The sequence below is a fragment of the Pelodiscus sinensis genome, chromosome 26 (genome assembly GCF_049634645.1).
Source record: "Pelodiscus sinensis isolate JC-2024 chromosome 26, ASM4963464v1, whole genome shotgun sequence".
Classification (NCBI taxonomy): Eukaryota; Metazoa; Chordata; order Testudines; family Trionychidae; genus Pelodiscus; species Pelodiscus sinensis.
In genome coordinates this window covers 3905249-3924047 of record NC_134736.1, presented here as the reverse complement: position 1 = coordinate 3924047, position 18799 = coordinate 3905249, and the positions used below count along the sequence as shown (strand labels likewise).

General features: G+C 48.5%; 1 protein-coding gene across 9 annotated transcripts in view; it reads right to left on the bottom strand.

Annotated features, from left to right (window-relative positions):
- The window catches only part of ZBTB16 (zinc finger and BTB domain containing 16), a 199007-nt gene that overhangs the window by 8341 nt on the left and 171867 nt on the right, over positions 1-18799 (bottom strand). For all 9 annotated transcript variants that reach the window (XM_075909813.1, XM_075909809.1, XM_075909815.1 and 6 more), the window contains exons 5-6: positions 12631-12801; positions 3043-3210 (exon numbers count right to left, since the gene is read on the bottom strand). In XM_075909813.1, coding sequence (XP_075765928.1) covers positions 3043-3210; positions 12631-12801 — 339 coding nt within the window. The remainder of the gene's footprint in view (positions 1-3042; positions 3211-12630; positions 12802-18799) is intronic.

Below are 18799 nucleotides of genomic sequence, written 5' to 3'. Positions count from 1 at the left end.
TGGGATAGTGTATCACAATGAAGTGGCTGGTCCATGTGAGCAGCAAGAGCAGGGGGATCCCATTCCCACATAAGCAAGACCTCCATCCCACAGGGAGCTGCGGGAGTTTAGCACCTTGGAAGCCCAGCCAGCGATGTACAGTGCCTCGGACAAGATGGGGACACTCTAGTCACTGGAAGAGGCAGGGAGACGGAACTGGAAGGGACCCCCATTTTCAGCAGAGCCATCCTCATTTGCATTCCTGCACGAGGATAGAGGCCCACCTGCCCTATGCTGGCAGGTAGGTGCTAGGAGTGGCTAAACGAGGTCCCTCTTACTAGGCCGAATGCTAGCTCCAAGTGGGAGCTGAAGTTGAAGTTGAAGTTTCAGGGCAGCTGCAAGTCTGGACACTAGAGAGTTTTCTTCTCCCTTGGGGGTTTTCATCCAGCATTATGGGCTAGGCCTTGCGCATTAAACCCTTCCTTATTTCCCGCACCCAAAAGCTGCTGGACTCATGGGCATTTGCTGCGGAAAAGCTGCTCCAATTCCTTAGAAATCCAGGGTGGTTGCTGGGGAAGATGAATCACTGAATGCATCAGCATGTAACTATTGTAAATAGTGGATCAATATTTAGATCACTTTTGCTGTTCATTACTTCATTATTCGCTGTGTCTGTGCACAGAGCAAGTATCAATATCAGGAAGGCCAGGCAGTTAATTACTGCATCAAAACAAGCCCCTGAAATCTCAGCTCCAGCCTCGTATGCGACTCACAGGCTTTGGCGGAGATGGAATAACTGAAAAAGGAGGACAATTGAGCTGGAGCCGAGAGGAGTTTCTCAGTAGCACTGGGGAACGCAGCCGTTATCAGACCCAGGTCCATCTAGCCAGCATCCTGTCCCCAACGGGGTACAGCTCCAGCTGCTTGAGTGGAAGGTGAAAGAAATACTGCAGTGACAGGATACCTTGATGGGAGAAGTTACTTCCTGACCCCTATAAGTCAGAGTTGGGCTCATGTCCTGAAGCAGCTGCAGGTTTTAGCTCTCCCAAAATTTTTGTGCTTTAAAAAAAAAAAAAAAAATCTTTCACAAGGCATGGGTGTTTTGTTCATGTAAAGGCCCAATCTTTGGGGGAGGGGCGGCTGAACCTGCTAACCCCAGTATCTTGTGGCAATGAATTCCCCAGGTTTATAGCACACTGGGTCAGAATGCCTGCCCCATTCAGGTTGATTTAAAAACATGCAGTGGGGCTGGCTACAAAATGCATAACTAGAGCTTATATAGAATTTTTCATCTGTAAGTCTCCACGTGCTTCAAAGAGAATATCAACATCATTATCCCCCACTGCACAGAAGGGGGAACTGAGGCATAGAGAAACCAGTGGAAGTGCTGGGATTTAGAATCCTGCTCTCGAGTCCCAAATTCAGTGCCTTGTCCTCTAGGCCACACAGCCTGTAATGCCTGAAAATCATCTTTTTCCCCTCCCCATGGCCGGAGGCTATAACCAGGAAGGATGGCCCAGGATTCAGGGAACTCTCTGGAAGTGAGAGAGATCCAGGTTCAATTCTCCGCTTTCCAGCAGACTCCTGGAGTGACTGATTTAACCTCCGTACGTTTTAGCTCTCCGCAGAATGGGTCATTCCCTCGCACAGGCACAGTGAGAATAAACACCTTGAAGAATCCTAGAACACTAGAACTGGAAGGGACCTCAAGAGGTCATCTAGTCTGGCCCCCGGCCCACACAACAGGACCAACCACTGTCTAGACCATCCCTGATAGATGCTTGTCCAACCTGCTCTTAAATACCTCCAGAGATGGAGATTCCACAACCTCCCTAGGCAACTTATTCCTGTGTTTAAGCACCCTGAAAGTTTGGAAGTTTTTCATAATGCCCAATCTAACCCCCACCCTTGCTGCAATTTAAGTCTATTGCTTCTTGTCCTATCATCAGAGGCCAAGGAGGATAATTTTTCTCCCTCCTCCTTGTAGCATCCTTTTAGGTACTTGAAAACTGCTCTCATGTTCCCCTCAGTCTTCTCATTTCCAAACGAAACAAGCCCATTTTAATCATGTTTGTTGTTCTTCTCTGGATCCGTCAGGCAAGAGGCGGGGAAAGCTGAGGAAGAACTGTGAATGGAGCAAATGTGCAGTCACACTAACCACATGGTCCAATGACAGAGGCGAAAGAGGTCTGCGGTCCCTCTTCAGCGCCTTCTGAGCTGCCCCACATACAAGGCAGATGGTGGCTGGAAATGCACCATTTGACCGCTTCGGCATGGCAGCCAGGTCAGCGCCTGCGTACAGTAGACGCAGGAAGAGGGAGCAGCACTGCTTAGCTCCCTTTATTCTCTCTCCAGAGGGAGATGAGGGGAATTGTTACTAATTGGCCCAAATAATTTCAATAGGATAAGGAGCCTGCCCTATTCCTTCCCAGCCTGCCCGTGATGCCTGCACAGCTCTTGTTTGGCTGGGCCAGGGGAAGGAATCATTTGGAGAAGGGGCTGGTGGCTCAGGGGGATGGAGATGGGAGCGGTAGCAAAGAAGTGGAAAGTCTCAGGTGTATTTTCAATTGTCCCAACTTCGCCCGCCCCTCAGCTGTCAAACGCCCAGGCAAACCCTAGTGACTCCTACTGCACCTTTGGTCTCTACGGATCCGGGAGTGATACTTCAGCTAGACCCAGGCATCTCATCACCCTGCCCTGGCCTGGGGCCCAGCAGCTCCAACAGTACCCAGGGCCCGGCAGGAAGTGAAGATACCTTATTCGGCAGAAGCTGCAACTGCCAGCACAGAACTCGGTCAGGGCGCAGGAACGAATGCCCCGATTCCAGGGCAGAGAGCCACGTCTGAAAGCTGGGACATCCCACCACACCACTGTACTGGCTCTGGGGTCGACCCTCCCTCCCGAGCCCCTCCCTGCCACCCTGGCTGTTCCACAGAGGACACCCAGCTGAGCCTGGCTAGCGTGTGAGGCCGAAGGGGATCACAGCCCAGGCTGGCGTGGCTGCAGGCACGGCTCACTCACGCGCTGCAAAGGCTGCGAGGGATGCCCGGGAGGGGGTGGTACCTGTGTGCACCCTGTAGTGGGTCTCCAGCTGGTGCTTGAGGCTGAACTTCTTGCCACAGCCGTTGCACTCGTATGGTTTCTCTCCAGTGTGGATGCGCTTATGGCCTTTCAATGTGCTCTCGTCCCGGAAGCAGCTGCCACAGAATTCGCACTCGTAGGGGTGATCACCTGGAATGACACCAGTGCGTGGTTAGACCTGGGTGGGACCCCAGCACAGCCTCACGCAGCCCTTCCTCTACTGCCCCCCACACCTGACGTCTCACGTCCCTCGCCTCCCAGGAGATCAAGGGAAGGACTCGTCGGTGGTCACGTCGCACCCCATGATGTGCAGCTGGCTCATGGGTGGAACGCAACACTCGGCCAAGTAGCACAGCACCTTCGGACTGGAAGGGAAGAAGAATCCGCCATCCAGTTAGAACCTTACGGGGAGTAAGCATCCATGTGCCCACGTATGCAAAGCAGGGGGGTTAAACAACATTCCTTGCGTAGCTCAGTGCACCCTAAGGCCCAGGAGCATGAAAGACAAGAGACCACCTAAGGAATCTCCAATGCCACCTCCTGCAGTATGGTGCCATTACGAGGCTTCACTTTGGACTGTCTTTTTATTCGGTTTGTTCAGTACCTGGCTTCTGATGTGTAACACGGTCTCCTTCGCCCTACAGTCATACCAACCAGAATACCACCACCATCCAAAGGTCCCCATGGGGATCAGGGAGAGACAGTCCGTGCTGGGAGAGGTGTGAGGAAGAGGGGAGTAGTGGTAAGATCCAGCTGTTAATCCCACAATAGCCATGATTCGATGACTCCTGCTTGTTTGTTAGGATTTACTAGGAATTTACTGCCCCTGCTGTGGCTGACGGATTCCTTCAAGGTACTGTGGGTTTAGGGGGCAGAAGAGGACTGGGTCAGATGGACCAGTTCCAGGGAGCAGACCAAAGGGCTGTCTAGTACAGCAGGATTCCTCCCTAACTCCTCTCCACCCATCCCCATGTCTGTCCCTCGCCTTCCTCCACCCCCGGAAACAGCCTGTAAAACGCAGATGCCAGAACGCCGGCCGAGCCGCCCGCTGCCCTGTGCGCACAGGAGACCCTCGGCCTTGCTGACTGGGTTGGGGAGGTGCAAACGAGGTGACTGGCTTCACCACCTCGGGGCGGCAGGCAGAGGAGGGACGCTTGGCAGAGCGAGCCGCCTCTGACTGGCTCAAAGGAACAGCACCATGGCAGAGAAAGCAAAGGCTCTCCATCACAGACAAGCAGGCGACTGCTCTGCCAGCTACTTCCTCGGGCACTGTGCCCCATGAGCAGAGAGGGGGAAGCAAATTGGAGACCCCACTCACCCACCCACCCACCCATCCCTCCCTCAGCAGGCTGCTCTGAGGCATGAGAATGCCAGCAATGGAGAAAGGGGACTGAAAGCCGCCTGCCCTTTCCGCAACGGAAGGGTCTGTGGGTTCATTTGTCTGCCAGAGAGAGCACCAGACACGTATGTATCAGGGAGCAAACACAAACCACGTCCACCTCGGTCTCCAGATCTATTCTGCGATGCCACCCCGGGCCCAAGAACCCCGGGAGCTGGAGAGGTGTTTAAATACTCCAGACTGGGTGGCTGATAAATGAACTTCAGTGTCGCACGAAACTCAGAATTATTTGAATGAAAGGTGAGGGCTCCAGCTACTTATTTATTACAGAAGTGAAGGCAAGGACAATAAAGATAGATTGATTGCCCCAGACTTTGTTCATGAATATTTAAATATCCCTGATTTGTCTTGTCACTGTAATTACAATTTCTCTGTGCTGCATATCCTACAACCACAGTTTATGGTAAAGAATGGCCAACTGTATTTCACTTGTCCTACTGCAGATGTGCAGGGCTGCCAAGCGTGTAATGTTCCTCGCATTTCATACATTTTCTTCAGCTGCTGAAGGCTTAAGTCATCCACAATGACCTACGTTTTTTCATTATCCCCATGTCAAACTGCACTCGTGCTTGGGCATAAATTGTCCTTCTAGTTATATACTCAGATGGTTGTGCTTTCACTTCCTCTTTAAAATGATATTTCACTCTCTTTTCGCTTTAGACCCTCCCGAATTAAGACCTTCATCACATAAATTCCAATTTTACATTAGAGTTTCCAAATCTTTCAGGCAGCACTAACTGGCTTTTTTTGTAAAAGCATTGTGTATAATAACTCTGATCTCTCACATTATTTTCTGATTGCAGGAGACTAGCAGAGAGATCACAGGGTTTAAATGCATTTGATCCTTAAAAACCACTGCATACACACGGCTCAGGAGATGGCTCTGAGGCACGGATGGCAAATTCCCCTGTGGCAAAAAAGGGAGGTTTCCCTCTCTGAATGCTTTTTAAATGTTCATTTGTACACAGAAGCTGAGCCCAATCTGGTATAAATGGGAGTTGCTGCAATGAATCAAGCAGGATTTACTCTTCGTTATGATTTGGGCCACAATGCTCACTGGCATCAGTGTGCCAAGTCAGTCCATCTACAAAGGATCTGACAATTCTTGAATTTCTAAACCAGACTCAATATGTTTCACTATGACGACGATCTCCAGATGCACCGACACTAGGGTGATGGGTTCCATATATGCATCTATCTTCCATATATGCATCTATCTAGTAATATACATGGGAATGGTGGGGGGAAAAAAAGGGTGAATTCTGGGGATAGGAAAATGGGTCTTTGCTCTGAAAACATGCAGCCAGTTGGTGGAAACAGGCATAATTTGCTGATTTACATCAGCTGAGCATCTGATCTATTTAATGTTGTCTGACAGACGTGGGACGCACGGAGGTATTTACATTTCAGAATTACTGTTTCAAAATTCTATTCAGTGCCTTGCTTGAAAATGAAAGAGACTGGAGTATCTGGCCAGGCCCCATCTAAGGAATCCCAGAATTTGCATTTATTATATTAATTTTTAGAAGAATGTGTGAATGGAAACCGGGTGAATAATTCACGTTAAGACCCAGCCTCTAGTCTGAGTAGGGATTTATCCTCTCTCCTCCCCCCCCCCCCCGCCCTGCTGTTTTAAATGAAGTGTTAAACTCAGGAGCTAGTTTGACAGAATCTTAGTGAATTTCATTATCAACCCAATCACATGTTAAAGGAGTTTAAATACGGAATCTTGAGAGTCGGACCAAATAAAAGAACCAAGAGAAATATGCAGCACCTGGCCTGTAATCCCAGTCAGACCCACAGCCTTGCAGCATGCACAGAACTGGAAGCAGAACTTAAAAAAAAAATCTAATTTGTGGCATGTTGATTAACTTTGTAGGGCCCCTTAATGAGCTTGACATTAAGTGCAGGACAAACGGGACTAATTAAAGCCCCCTCTGGCCAGCTTTCTGCACCTGTGACCCTGGTTTTATATCGTTACCTGGCGTATTTGTTAGTCTACTGAACAACCAATCGCAGGGCTATAAAATGCCTTTTCTACACAGCTGAGAGTTTATTATATGATCAGCCGTGTAAATCAGGGATCCATCACTGCCAAGGACTCTGCTGGCCTGCACTACCAAACACAGCTGCTGATGCTAAACATGTAGCATTGGTGGCAAACGGGCTGGGAACAACGGAATATTAATGAAGTGAAGCACTGTGTGTGTGTGTGTGTGTGTGTACATACGCATGCGAGAGAGTGCGAGCGAGAGAGAGAGAGAGAGAGAGTCCACCCAAGACCATGCACCAGGGTTTATGAAAATCCAAGTATTAAATAATGTATTTTTTGCGCATCTTTAGTAAATAAGGGCATGTCTACACTAGGAAATTATTTTGAAAGAACTAACTTCAAAACAACAACTCCTGGAATAACAATTTTGAAATAAGCGTTATTCCCTGAGGAAAGCAGGAGAACAGATTTCGAAATAACCAGCCCGTGATTTCAAAGTGGGGCACTCCACTTATTATTTCTAAATAAAGGGGATGATTTTGAAATAACTCCCTAGTGTAGACCAGGGCTCAGAGGTCTGATTCAAAGGCAAAAAACCTTCTGGCCAGACCCTCAGCTGGCAAAATTGGAAGTTGATGGAATGATGCTACTTGGTACCAGCTATGGATTTTGCTTCACCTTTTCCATCTCGGGTGATGAAGGGCGATTATAGGGATGTTTTTGAAGGGAAAAGTAGTTTGGTTTCCTGATGTTCACAAGAGACGAGAAAAAGGAAGGAAAATGGCAAAAGACCCTGAGATAATTCACACTGCCTCTGGAAAATATTGTAAAAAAGATTTTTAATAAGAGATGTAGCAGATGCAAAAGGCCTGCTGCGTCATCACACTAGTATTAAACACCAGGCTTGCAACCTGTTGGCCAAGTGCCATACATATGTATTGCAAGAGAGAGCCCTCGTGCCAAAGTGTTGATTCTAAGTACCTGAGACAAAGAGTAGGAGGCTGTGTGTGTTAATTATCCCCATTTAACAGGAAGAGGGCCGAGGTCCTGAGAGATTAAGTTGCTGGCATAAGATCACCTGGGAAGCCTGTGGAGGAACTAGTAATGGAATGCAGACCTTCCGAATCCCCACCCAGAGTCAACCAAAAAACCGCACCATTCTCTCTCCATCATCTAGCCCTATTCTCCCTTATCAGTAGAGGATTAGTCCTTGAAAAATTGTTTCCCTGAATGGAGAGAAATGCTGCTAGATATAGTAAGGGCTGAATCTATTAGGTTTGGTTGAATTTAGAGTGGGCACTCCACGGTCCTGTGATTCTGTGTCACAGCCATCTGTGTATCGCCTGGAGGCTCCAAACCATTGCGTGGATTTTCCCCAGTACTCAACGTTGTGGTGGCAATGGGTAAAGTGCCCTAAGACTGGAATGCTGCTGTTGGATCTTCTTTAACCTTGAAAAAGATGTGCGAACGCACTCCTATTTAGAAAAAATGACCACGTTGTACATTAGAAGTACAATTTAAGCATTGACGAGGCTAATAAATGATTAATAGTCATTTCAATTAATGGATAAGCAATTATAGATTGAGAGAGAATCCAACAAGTCAGCAGATGGCTTGTTATACCCACATTTTATAACCCTCTAAACACTTTTTATTAATACGCTTTAACCATCTATAGGCTATGCCAAGATCTAGCATGGGTATATCATCTATTAACCATCATTTATTCATCCCTTATTCCATTTAAATGTGACCAAAACCCTTTGGCTATGTCTACACTGAAGGCTTCTTGCACAAGAAGCTTTTTGCGCAAGAGTTTTTGCACAAAAACGTCTTGCACAAGAGCACGTCCACACCTCAAAGCGCATTGCAAAAGTGATGTGCTTTTGCGTGAGAGCGTCCACACTGCATGGACGCTTTTGCACAAGAAAGCTCTGATGGCCATTCACAGAATGGCCATCAGAGCACCTGTGCTTTTTCCTTCTGGAGCATCCACTCTTGCCTTTTTGCACAGTAGCTGTAGTACGAAAGGGGTTATGCCTCGTAGAAGGAGGTTTACCTACACCAGCAAAAGCCCTCTGTTCTGCCGTTTTACTGATGATTTACTTGCGCAAAAGTGCATTTGAGGTGTGGACACTCTGCAGGTTTCTGCACAAAAACGGCCATTTTTGTACAACAACCTTGCCGTGAAGATGTAGCTTTTATGTCAAGCTTTCCTAATGGCAAAAGAGGCCGTTTTCAGAGGGGTCTTCACAGTGACTGTCCCTTACCCGAAATGAATGCATCTCCGGGGGCACCTGAACTCAGGAAGACCCAAATGAGATTTCTTACATCCTTGATTTGTCCTAACCAAAAGGTCAGCAAGGACCTAGTTGGAATTGGTCCTGCCTAGAGCAGGGGGCTGGACTTGATGACCTTCTGAGGTCTCTTCCAGTTCTATGATTCTATGACACTTTGAAGGGGAAGGGTCCCAGAGCCCAAACGCTTACACGGCGATTTTATACCGCACAGACTGAGAGCCACGTCAGCTGTTTACTGCAGAGTAGCCATACCCAGGGAATCTAGAATAGTCAGGGAGCAGTTGCTGATGCTCAGAATTTCTCTTCCTTCCTGGGCCCATAACTGTGTTGACTTTGAATTTCACAGCAGCCAACAGTTTTCAGGCTGACTCTGGTGGTGGGGTGTGTCAGCCCTCCTCTGCACTTGGGCTATGTCTACACTGGCATGATTTTCCGAAAATGCTTTTAACGGAAAACTTTTCCGTTAAAAGCATTTTCGAAAAAGCACGTCTAGATCGGCAGGATGCTTTTCCGCAAAAGCACTTTGTGCAGAAAAGCGTCCATGGCCAATCTAGACGCGCTTTTCCGCAAAAAAGCCCCAATCGCCATTTTCGCGATCGGGGCTTTTTTGAGGAAAACAGTACTATGCTGTTTACACTGGCCCTCTTGCGCAAATGATTTGCGCAAGAGGGCTTTTGCCCGAACGGGAGCAGCATAGTATTTCTGCAAGAACACTGACGATCTTACATGAGCTCGTCAGTGTTCTTGCGGAAATTCAAGCGGCCAGTGTAGACAGCTGGCAAGTTTTTCCACAAAATCAGATGATTTTGCAGAAAAACTTGCCAGTCTAGGCACAGTCTTGGAGTTTAGGTCTAACTTAACTGCATTAGGTTTATTTTGTAAACAACGAGTCCACCCCACCAAGCCCACCCCACTTACACGCCGCCTCCATTAAATTAAGGTTGAGAACTAGGGCTGGATAAGACACAGCATGATGGCCAAGGGGTCTAGGAATCATGTGATTCCAGTTGGGTCCAGCAGACCCAGCCCACGCAACCGAATAGATAGCCCTGTATTTGCCCAACAGCCAGAGCGTGTCAGCCTGTAACAGGCTAACGACTAAAGAGGAACCTGAACAATGGCCCTCAAATTGTCTATTTGCTGAAGAACTTCCATGGACGACACTATGTTTGGGTCTTCCAGAGTGACAAGCGATTTTGGGTGCCTGACTGGACACAGCCTATAGACTCCTGATTTTCAGCGGCTGGATGACTCAACAGATTCTGGAAAACAGGCCCCTTTTACAGCGTCTCAAGCTGGGGAGCCAAACCTCCAATAAGTTTTGAGGATCTCGGCCTTTTAACTCTACTTTGAAGGTTAGGGATAAGTAAGTATCCCCTTCTTGAAGGGGAGTCGCTTTTCATCTGTAGATGCAGGCTTTACAAATTACTGCCCTTACCGTTCTCACATCCTGGGAGTTTTCAAAGTTGGGACAAACTTAAGGTACCGCTGTCAGGATGCAAGGGCCGAAACACGTGTTCTAGGTACTCAAGTGCCTTCGGGGATGCTTAGCTGTAACAGGGATGCCCTTTCTTGAGCGCTCAGGTTTGAAATCGGATCCCTCTGTCTCTCCATAGATGCTACCACAGGCAGCCCACCTGTTTTATATCCCGTTTTTACCAGCTTTGGGTAGGAGGATTTGCCTAGTGGAGTCTAGCAAGCGGCTTATAAAAGTAGAAGCAGCAGCGGCGGGTACGGTGCATGATCTTCTAGCATTCAAAGAGGCATCTGTTCTGCACGTTGGGGTCTCGGACTCTGAATCCACCATACGGCCCAGTCACATCAGCAGTTTGTCCCACTGTTCTTCCCACCAATCCAAACTCGGCTGGAACATTTCCCGGTGCCGTTTAAATGCCACGTACACATAGCAGAGGTCACTATAATCCCATTAAGGCAGGGTACCAGGCCGATTATGTGCATCTAGTGCTGTAAGTCGATGCGGGACATTCACACCCCTGCTAATAAGGTCACGTGGCACGTTACACAAGATAGCCAACTTCCTGCACACTGCTTAAAGAGCCCAGGTGAGTTCTGCTGGGGAGCAGCGTTGCCTTGAATTTATATCTCAAAGAAATCAAAACAGAAACATCCCCCCTCCAACTGCCCCACCATTTCTCTGTATCGCTAAATCTCACGAGGAATCCTTCCTTAGACTTTCCTTTTCCTAGTCACAAGCCGAACCCACCAAGCCCTGGAATGCCTGCGTCCACTAGTATCAAAGGGTATGTCTACACTAGCCCCCTAGTTCGAACTAGGGAGGGTAATGTAGGCATTCGAAGTTGCAAATCAAGCCTGGGATTTAAATATCCCGCATTTGATTTGCATCTTCCCATTCAGTCGCCATTTTTGAAATTTACAAGTCCGGACTAACTGCCCGCATCTACACGCGGCAGGGACCCGGTAGTTCGAATTAAAGCCCTAGTTCGAACTACCTGTTATTCCTTGTGGAATGAGGTTTAACAGGTCGTTCGAACTAGGGCTTTAATTGGAACTATTGGGTCCCTGCCGCGTGTAGATGCGGGCAGTTAGTCCGGACTTGTAAATTAAAAAAAAAAAAAAAATGGCGACCGGATGGGAAGATGCAAATCAAGCACGGGATATTTAAATCCTGGGCTTGATTTACAACTTCGAATGCCTACATTACCCTCCCTAGTTCGAACTAGGGGGCTAGTGTAGACAGACCCCAAGGCAGTAAAATACAGTGAGAGCCTCGCCCAGCGCTGTATGAACCCAGCTAGGATCGTTTTGCTCTTGTCTTGCTCTAAGCTTCTTTCTTCTCCCTCCAATTTGTTTGTGGCATCCTCTTGCTGTAACCTAGAGTCTGTTCATGCTACAGCAGTTCAGCTACAGAGCCGAGGCTGTGTCGCTACCACGCAACAGCGTAGATACCTCTTGCATTGCCTGCAAGGATGTAAAGTCCTATTTCATTGGTTAACTGGTTAAAACATGATGTTTAACCGGTTAAGTGAGTAAAGAGGGCGAGGGGCTGTTCCAGCCCGGCCCTCTCTGTGGTGGGCCCAGGCGTGTTGTGATGGGCGCTGCTCCAGGCAGATGGTACCCGGATGACAGGTGGAGGGGGCAGGATTCGCTTCCTACCTCTGGCAGGCAGGGAGCTGCTTCAGCCCCCACTGGTTAACCGGAACCAGTAACCATCGCCCATTAAAGGTGATGCTCACCGGTTAACCAGTTAACCTTTCATACCCCTAATTGACAGGAGGCCTTTGCCACTGGTGTCGTTAAACCATCTCTCAGAGGTGATGGGCTGACAGAAGGATTCTTCTGCTGACCTAGCTACCTATGCACTGGGAGTTCGGTGAAGGGAGGTCAAAGAGGTTGTGAAGTTTTTCACAGCCCCGAGTAACACAGAGGGGTCCACCCAAGTGTAGACCTGCCCCACGGGTCTCTGGGGCAGGGATTAGCTTTTAGGAAGAGTGCGAGCAGTCTTGAGCATGCCTGGATGCCGATTCCTGACTGACATCCTCAGGGACCATCTAACACTGGCTGCCCAGCAACGACGCTAACTTACTTAGGGGAGGAAATTGGGAAAGGTGATGCTAAAGAGCAGCCAAAAAAACCACCCTGAGAGTTTTGTTAGGCGAGGGAACAGTCCCATCAAGGGAAGAAACAGAAGCTTCATCCTTGCACACAGGTAGGTCTACACTAGAGAACGAAATGGGGATGCACTTTAGGGAACAATCCTGTAGCATCCACCATTCCCTATGCAATGGCTCATCTTAAATCCGACAGATTGCATGAAACCCTTCCCCCTACAACCCTCGCAGGGGCCGGCAGCCACCTCCGGGAGCGTCCCAGGGCAGCTAGTGCCTGCCACGGTTTACCTGTATGTGAACGCAGGTGCCGCTTGAGGGCCGTATGGCTGGGGAAGGTGCGGTTGCACTCGCTGCAGATGTAGCTGCGCACTCCTGCGTGCACTTCCATGTGCTGCTGCAGGGCAGTCTGGGTCTGGAACCGCTTCCCGCACAGCAAGCAGAAGACGGCCATGTCAGTCCCTGGGGGAGGAAGGGAGAAATTCTGATCAGCAACCGTGCCAGCAGATTCCCCCTGCCCGCGCGACTGCCCCTTCCGGAGACGGGACGCTGCGCTGGTTGGGCCACGACGCCGATGCAATTTGGCCATTCCTTCTTCTTTGCAGCTGCCCGGTCCAGGCAACCCGCACAATCCAAGGACACGGTCCCAGGAGAGGACAGACTGGCGAGAGCGTGCCAGCTCCAAAGCTCAACCCGAGAGGAGTCACTGGCATGGCTCCCCAAAGACCAGTGCTTCCTGCAGCGCTTGCCTGTCATGTGGCACGTTAGCGCGTAACCTCTCGACAGCCAAAACAGTCTCCGTGCATTTCCCCTGCTGCGGGGGAGTAGATGAAATGGCTCAAGTGGACTGACAAAAAACTGGGGTGTCGCTCCCGTTCTGTCAAATGGGAATCACGGCTCACCAGTGTTCCCTCTAATCTTTCCACCCATGCGCAGAATAATATTTTCATATGCACCAAGGCATGTGTGAATGTGCACCACCAGTTGAAACAAACAAACAAACAAATAACCCCTAGCTATGGGTGCTCTGCTAATCAGCTGGGTGGCATCAGAATTTCTCCTGAGTGGCTGTACAAGCAGCATACAGGGAACACTGCTACACACCCATTCCTCATCGCAGCCCAATGCCTTCTCCAAACACACAGAGCCATTTAAAGGTCGATTTGAAACTCACTATTTTTATGCTCCCAACACAGACTCAGTGGAAACATGACATCTACAGTCCTACCAGGCACTGGAAACTCGTAACACATGGCAAAAACAATGTCAATGAATTTCCTTTGCTAGGAAACAATACAAGGCCGCATTTCCATTCTCTTTCTACAGCAGCCTGGCCTAAAACAAAGGAAGACTTCAACACGTTCCCATCTAGGCAGATACCAAAGTGCTCTACACAGTGCAGCAACTCCATGAAAGCTATCAAATGCAGTATCCAGACTAGATTATCACAGTAACCCTACCTGATTAAACTGGCTGAGAAGCAAATTAAAAAATAAAGGTTATGAATGTATATACGATGGCTTTCAAATTGAATCCGTTTAAATGGGAAGAAAATAACTTGGTAATGTGCATCTGGAATATGGAGGGCAAGAAGCAATTTTTTTGGCGGGGGGAAAATAGAAGAAGCACTTTGCTATTCTGAAAGTGCCTCATTGGTGATCATGGACCAAGACAGAAAAGTGCTTTTGGTTCATCTTTATCTGACACTAATCACGCTATAATCTTTACATGAAGATAAAAACGCTTCCTCCGAAAGAATCCTACGAGAGCCGCACGTGCTATGCAGGAAAAGTAGCTGGATGAAATGCAGCTAACTGAAAGGCAGGTGGGGCAGTACCGGTAAGTGGAAGGGGTGGCCAGAAGATGAGGACATGGACTCTTCCCTCTTGAGTGGATGAAACAGGTCTTGGAATGTTCTCCAGAACCCTTTTTATGGACCTGTCTCTTCTGGATGATACAGGCAGCCAGTGCTGTGAATGGTGATTTTCACAGGGCAAGCTGGTGTCACTGTCCTCGTGCTCTAGATGGAAGAGAGCGGGTAAGTGACACACCCATGGTCACATCAGCAGCAGAGTCAGAAGTAGATTCCTGCTCCATCCATTGGGCCATACCTCACGTAGAACAGATGTAGGCTCCGGGAACGGTGCAACTAGTTCAGGGGCTTATGGTGCGCTGGATACAGCCAGAAAGATTTCCATCTAGAGCCTGGCTCTGTACCAATAGGCTCTGCAGTCTCCCTCATCTGATGCCTCCTTTCCCCCGCAACTACAAAGTAGCTGTTTTTAATAATTTTCTGCAAACCTTCATGCTTGAAACACGTAGCCTATACACCTGTGACATCTAAACAGGAAGTTCTCCCAAGGCGCTGAGCATCTCTGCCCTTTTAAGCCCTGATGTGAGTTCTAGGCACACACTGTAAATGAAAACGGCTCAGAATTTTGCCCCAGATGCTAAAGCGTTGACTAGAATAGAACAGGGGTCTCCAACCTTTTTTAAGCAGGAGATCACTTTTTGAATTTAAGTGCAATCCAGGATCCACCTCAAACCCAAACACCCTGGCCCCGCCTCCATCCCGCCCCCTTCTCCAAGGCCCCGCCCCTGCTCACTCCATCCTCCCGCCCTTCCTCATCCTCACTCACTGTTACCAGGCTGGGGGCAGAGGGGTGAGGGGCAGGGTAGGGGGATGAGGACTCTGATCCTGAGCGAAAGGATCTGGAGTGGGGGAGGGGTTCTGAGCTGCGGTAGTTGAACAGCAAGGGGTTCAGGGTGCTGGCTCTGGGAGGGAGTTTGAGTGCCGGGGGACCCAGGGGGAGGGCATGGAGCAGGAGGGGTTCAGGACTGGGGCCAGGGTTCGGAATGCAGGCTCCAGCTGGGCACTGCTTACCACAGGTAGCTTTTGGGTGGTGGTGCAGGGGACCAAGGCAGGCTCACTCCTCCTCCCAAAGTAGCCAGCAAACTCTCTCCATCGCTGCCCTTCTGCTCTGTGGAGATGGGGCACAGGTGAAGGGAGGGGCGCCCTGACATCAGCACCCCCCTCTTCATCCTGTGCACTGTGCAGCAAGAAAGAGGCTACTGCAGGTGGGGGTGGGGGGCAGCTCCAAGACAGAGGGCAGGAGCAGCGTCGCAGTGCTGAGCGGGGCAGGTGAAGCGCTGGCACTTGAAAGCTTCCTGGCCAAATCTGTCAAGATCACCTGCCAAAGACTCCAAGATCCACCAGTAGATCCCAATCAACTGGTTGCTGATCACTGGAAGAGACTAACACTGACAACCCTCTGTAGTGCTTGGGATGCTTAAGAGAAATACAAACAGAAACTCAATCCTATGAACCACAGACAATTATAAAGTCGGCTGCATCAAGAGAAGAGCAGAAATGAAAAAAACCACCCAGATATTTACAGACTGCCAATAAAAAAGACTTTTGTGTTATTAAACAATTTGTTTTAGTTTATGCATAGCTGATTGTTCTGAACCTATGAGTCAGTGCAAATTGTATTGTGCCGGGAGATTAAGCCAATAAACGCTACCTTTTTGGAGACACATTAAAATGTGGGGACTATGGAAATAAAATTATCTAGAAAATTGTATTAGCAATTCATTAGCAGCAGCAAGATGTGCAAGGTAACCACGGAATGTGCATTGCCCTTAAACAATGAAAAGCACATTTTGCTTACGGTATGTGCCAGAAATGAACTCGGCAGGAAGACCGTTGCAAGGCAAGTAGTGTCAGGCAAGCCTTCTTGGGCAAAAAGGCCACTGCAGCTGCCTGTTAAAAAGTTAACATGCAGGGTGGGGTAGTATACTAGCGCATGCCCGTGCCAAAGCCACAAATCTGTTCTGATTCCTGGTCCAGATGGCTGGGTAGAGACAATCGAAATGGTCACAAAGCAGCAGGTTTCTCTGCCAGGCCTCAGACAGGGCTGGCTCGGCATCCGTAAGGGAGTGTGCTGGCAGGGGGGGGGGGGGTCCGAGAAAGCCAGTGTCTGAAAAAGTGAAGCCACATCAGCCACTGCAAGGACAGGAGCTCAGAGAGCAGGCCACTGTAGCGCTAAGAGTCGGCCATGGGTGTCAGAGCCAGGACTCCAACCTCTCAGGAAAACAAGCTGGGTAGCGCCATCGGAACAAGAGGAGCAGTGATGAACACACCGTGAAACAGCAGAGCCACCCTCCTTTGAGACTTGAGGATAATATGAATGATGCAGCATATGGCACCAGGCATTTTTCTAGCCCCTTTCACCTGTGGATCGCAAAGTACTCTGCTAATCCTAAACAGGCCACCCTTCTGTGACGGCGGGGAAAGAGAGGCACAAATATTCCCATATGACCATGGTCAAGTTGGGATTGGTCCTGCCTTGGGCAGGGGGCTGGACTTGAGCTCCTGAGGTCTCTTCCAGCTCTATGATTCTAAAATGCGAGATGCTGGCCATGTTGGAAACAAATAGATCTTCCCGATCTTTAGGGAGCATGCCCCTCCCAGAGCCAGGAACAGAATCCACAAGCTCTGTCTCTCCTTCCTTGCTTGAACCACACACTGCATTCAGTTAGTTATTTAAAAGACATCCAAAGTGAAAATAAGCCTTCCAAGTTATCTCACTAGCCACCCTATAAAAGTTTATCAGTGGCTCCTGGCAACAGGACCCCACCGTACACTTCTCCAAGCTTGACTGGAATGGCAGTGAAGGCAACAGCCATGCTAATTACTCATGAAACGTTGCGATTTCATTGGAGAGAAGTCATCCTTGTGCTTTTTTAAGGAAATCCTGCTTAAATTGAATGGATTTTTTTTTCAAAATCTAACTACAGGATGACAGGGAGAAGAAACTGAAGGGACATCATGTAGCTGTTAACGTTTTTGGTACTCATTTATACTCAATTTCCCTCAATTTTCTTTCAAAGAATGTTCTTCCAACAGCACAAAGCACCCAGCAAATACATGAAAATTAAAGGATGCCCAGGGTTAAAAGCTGTAGTTTTTAACCTTGCATTGTACTCGTTTATACTAAAACATTTCTGGAGTCTCCCACTAGTGGTTGATTTTCAGCACCCTGAGCTGGGAGAAATCTTGGCCCCACTGAAGTCAAAGTTTTTGTTGAAAACAACTGGGTCAGGATTACAGCTCTTCTATTAAAATCCCAAGTACTTTTTGTCTATACTTTTTGTTAGGTCATCTAGGGTATGCCTAGAGTTTTTTTCGAAAAAAGTGGCCTCTTTTTTAAAAAAAAAAAATCACCTACATCTAGACTGCCATCACGTTCTTTCAAAATTAAATCTAAAAAACGCGGTGGTTTTTTTCAAAATCGGTAAACCTACTTTTACCAGGAAGAATGCCTTTTTTTTTTGAAAGAGCTCTTTCAAAAAGAGGCGTTTTTTACCACAAACAGGGCTTTTGCAAGAGTGTCTCCAGATTGCTTGGGTGCAGTCTTTCGAAAAAGCGGCTTGCTTTTTCGAAACCCTTGTGGCTGTCTAGATGCTCTCTTTCGAAAGAAGCTTGTCGTCTAGCTGTACCCCTAGTGTCCTGCATGGCTGCTAAAGCATTGGTCCCTAGAGTATGTGTGTTTGCTTCCTTAATGCTTTGCCTGTCATATTATTTGAAGCAACCTAAAATCAGAAACTCTTTGCTATTGTGGCTTAAATTCAGGCAATTACTCCCTGACATGAAATGTAATTTTGCACAGGGGAAGGGGCATACGCACATGCTGCATTACCAGGCCTCAGGACACGGGGGCCTATCTTTCTGGAGTATGCCTCCCACCTCTGCTCACCAGAACAAAGACATTTTAAAAGTTTCCTACTTGTTATCCACCCAGCTTGTTCCAACATCCTCCCCGGCCCGCTGTACCCCTCTCTCACTGCTCCCACAGAGACCTGGCACTTGAGCAGCATCTGCCTGTGCTCTGTGAGGCACTAGTCTTGGATTCTTCCCAGAGGGAGGCGCTAAACTCTTCCACTGAAAACACTTAAAAAAAAAGAAAGATGCTGAGTCTTAGGTAAAGCCAGGGGGCTGTCAAAAAGGCCAAGGAGATTACAGTGCTCCCAGGTGACTTTCTGGCTCATGAATTACAACAAAATCGCTATGTTTACACCTGTGCCGCTTCCATGCCAATTAGATCTGTGAGGGAAATAACAGAGCGCATCAGGGAGCTGAACACAGCTGGAGACTATTTCAGGTGCAGCACCTTTCCCAGAACAAGGCACTTATTATCTTGAGCTCCGAGCCTTTGCTGAATCAAAGGAGGAGAATCTCTAAATATACAGTGTCCTTTTCAGTAACAGTACAACAGTTAGCACGTGCACTACAGAGCCACCGAAAGGGTCAACAGACCACTGAACGATCGGTTACGTGACTATAACCATCTGATCATAGCTGGTGTCCTAACCAGACGCTACCGGAGGGCTGGCTCCCCTCTCTGTGTGCAAAATAAGTCCCCTCTCACAGCCTGCATTCATGCTCCCAGGACACAGT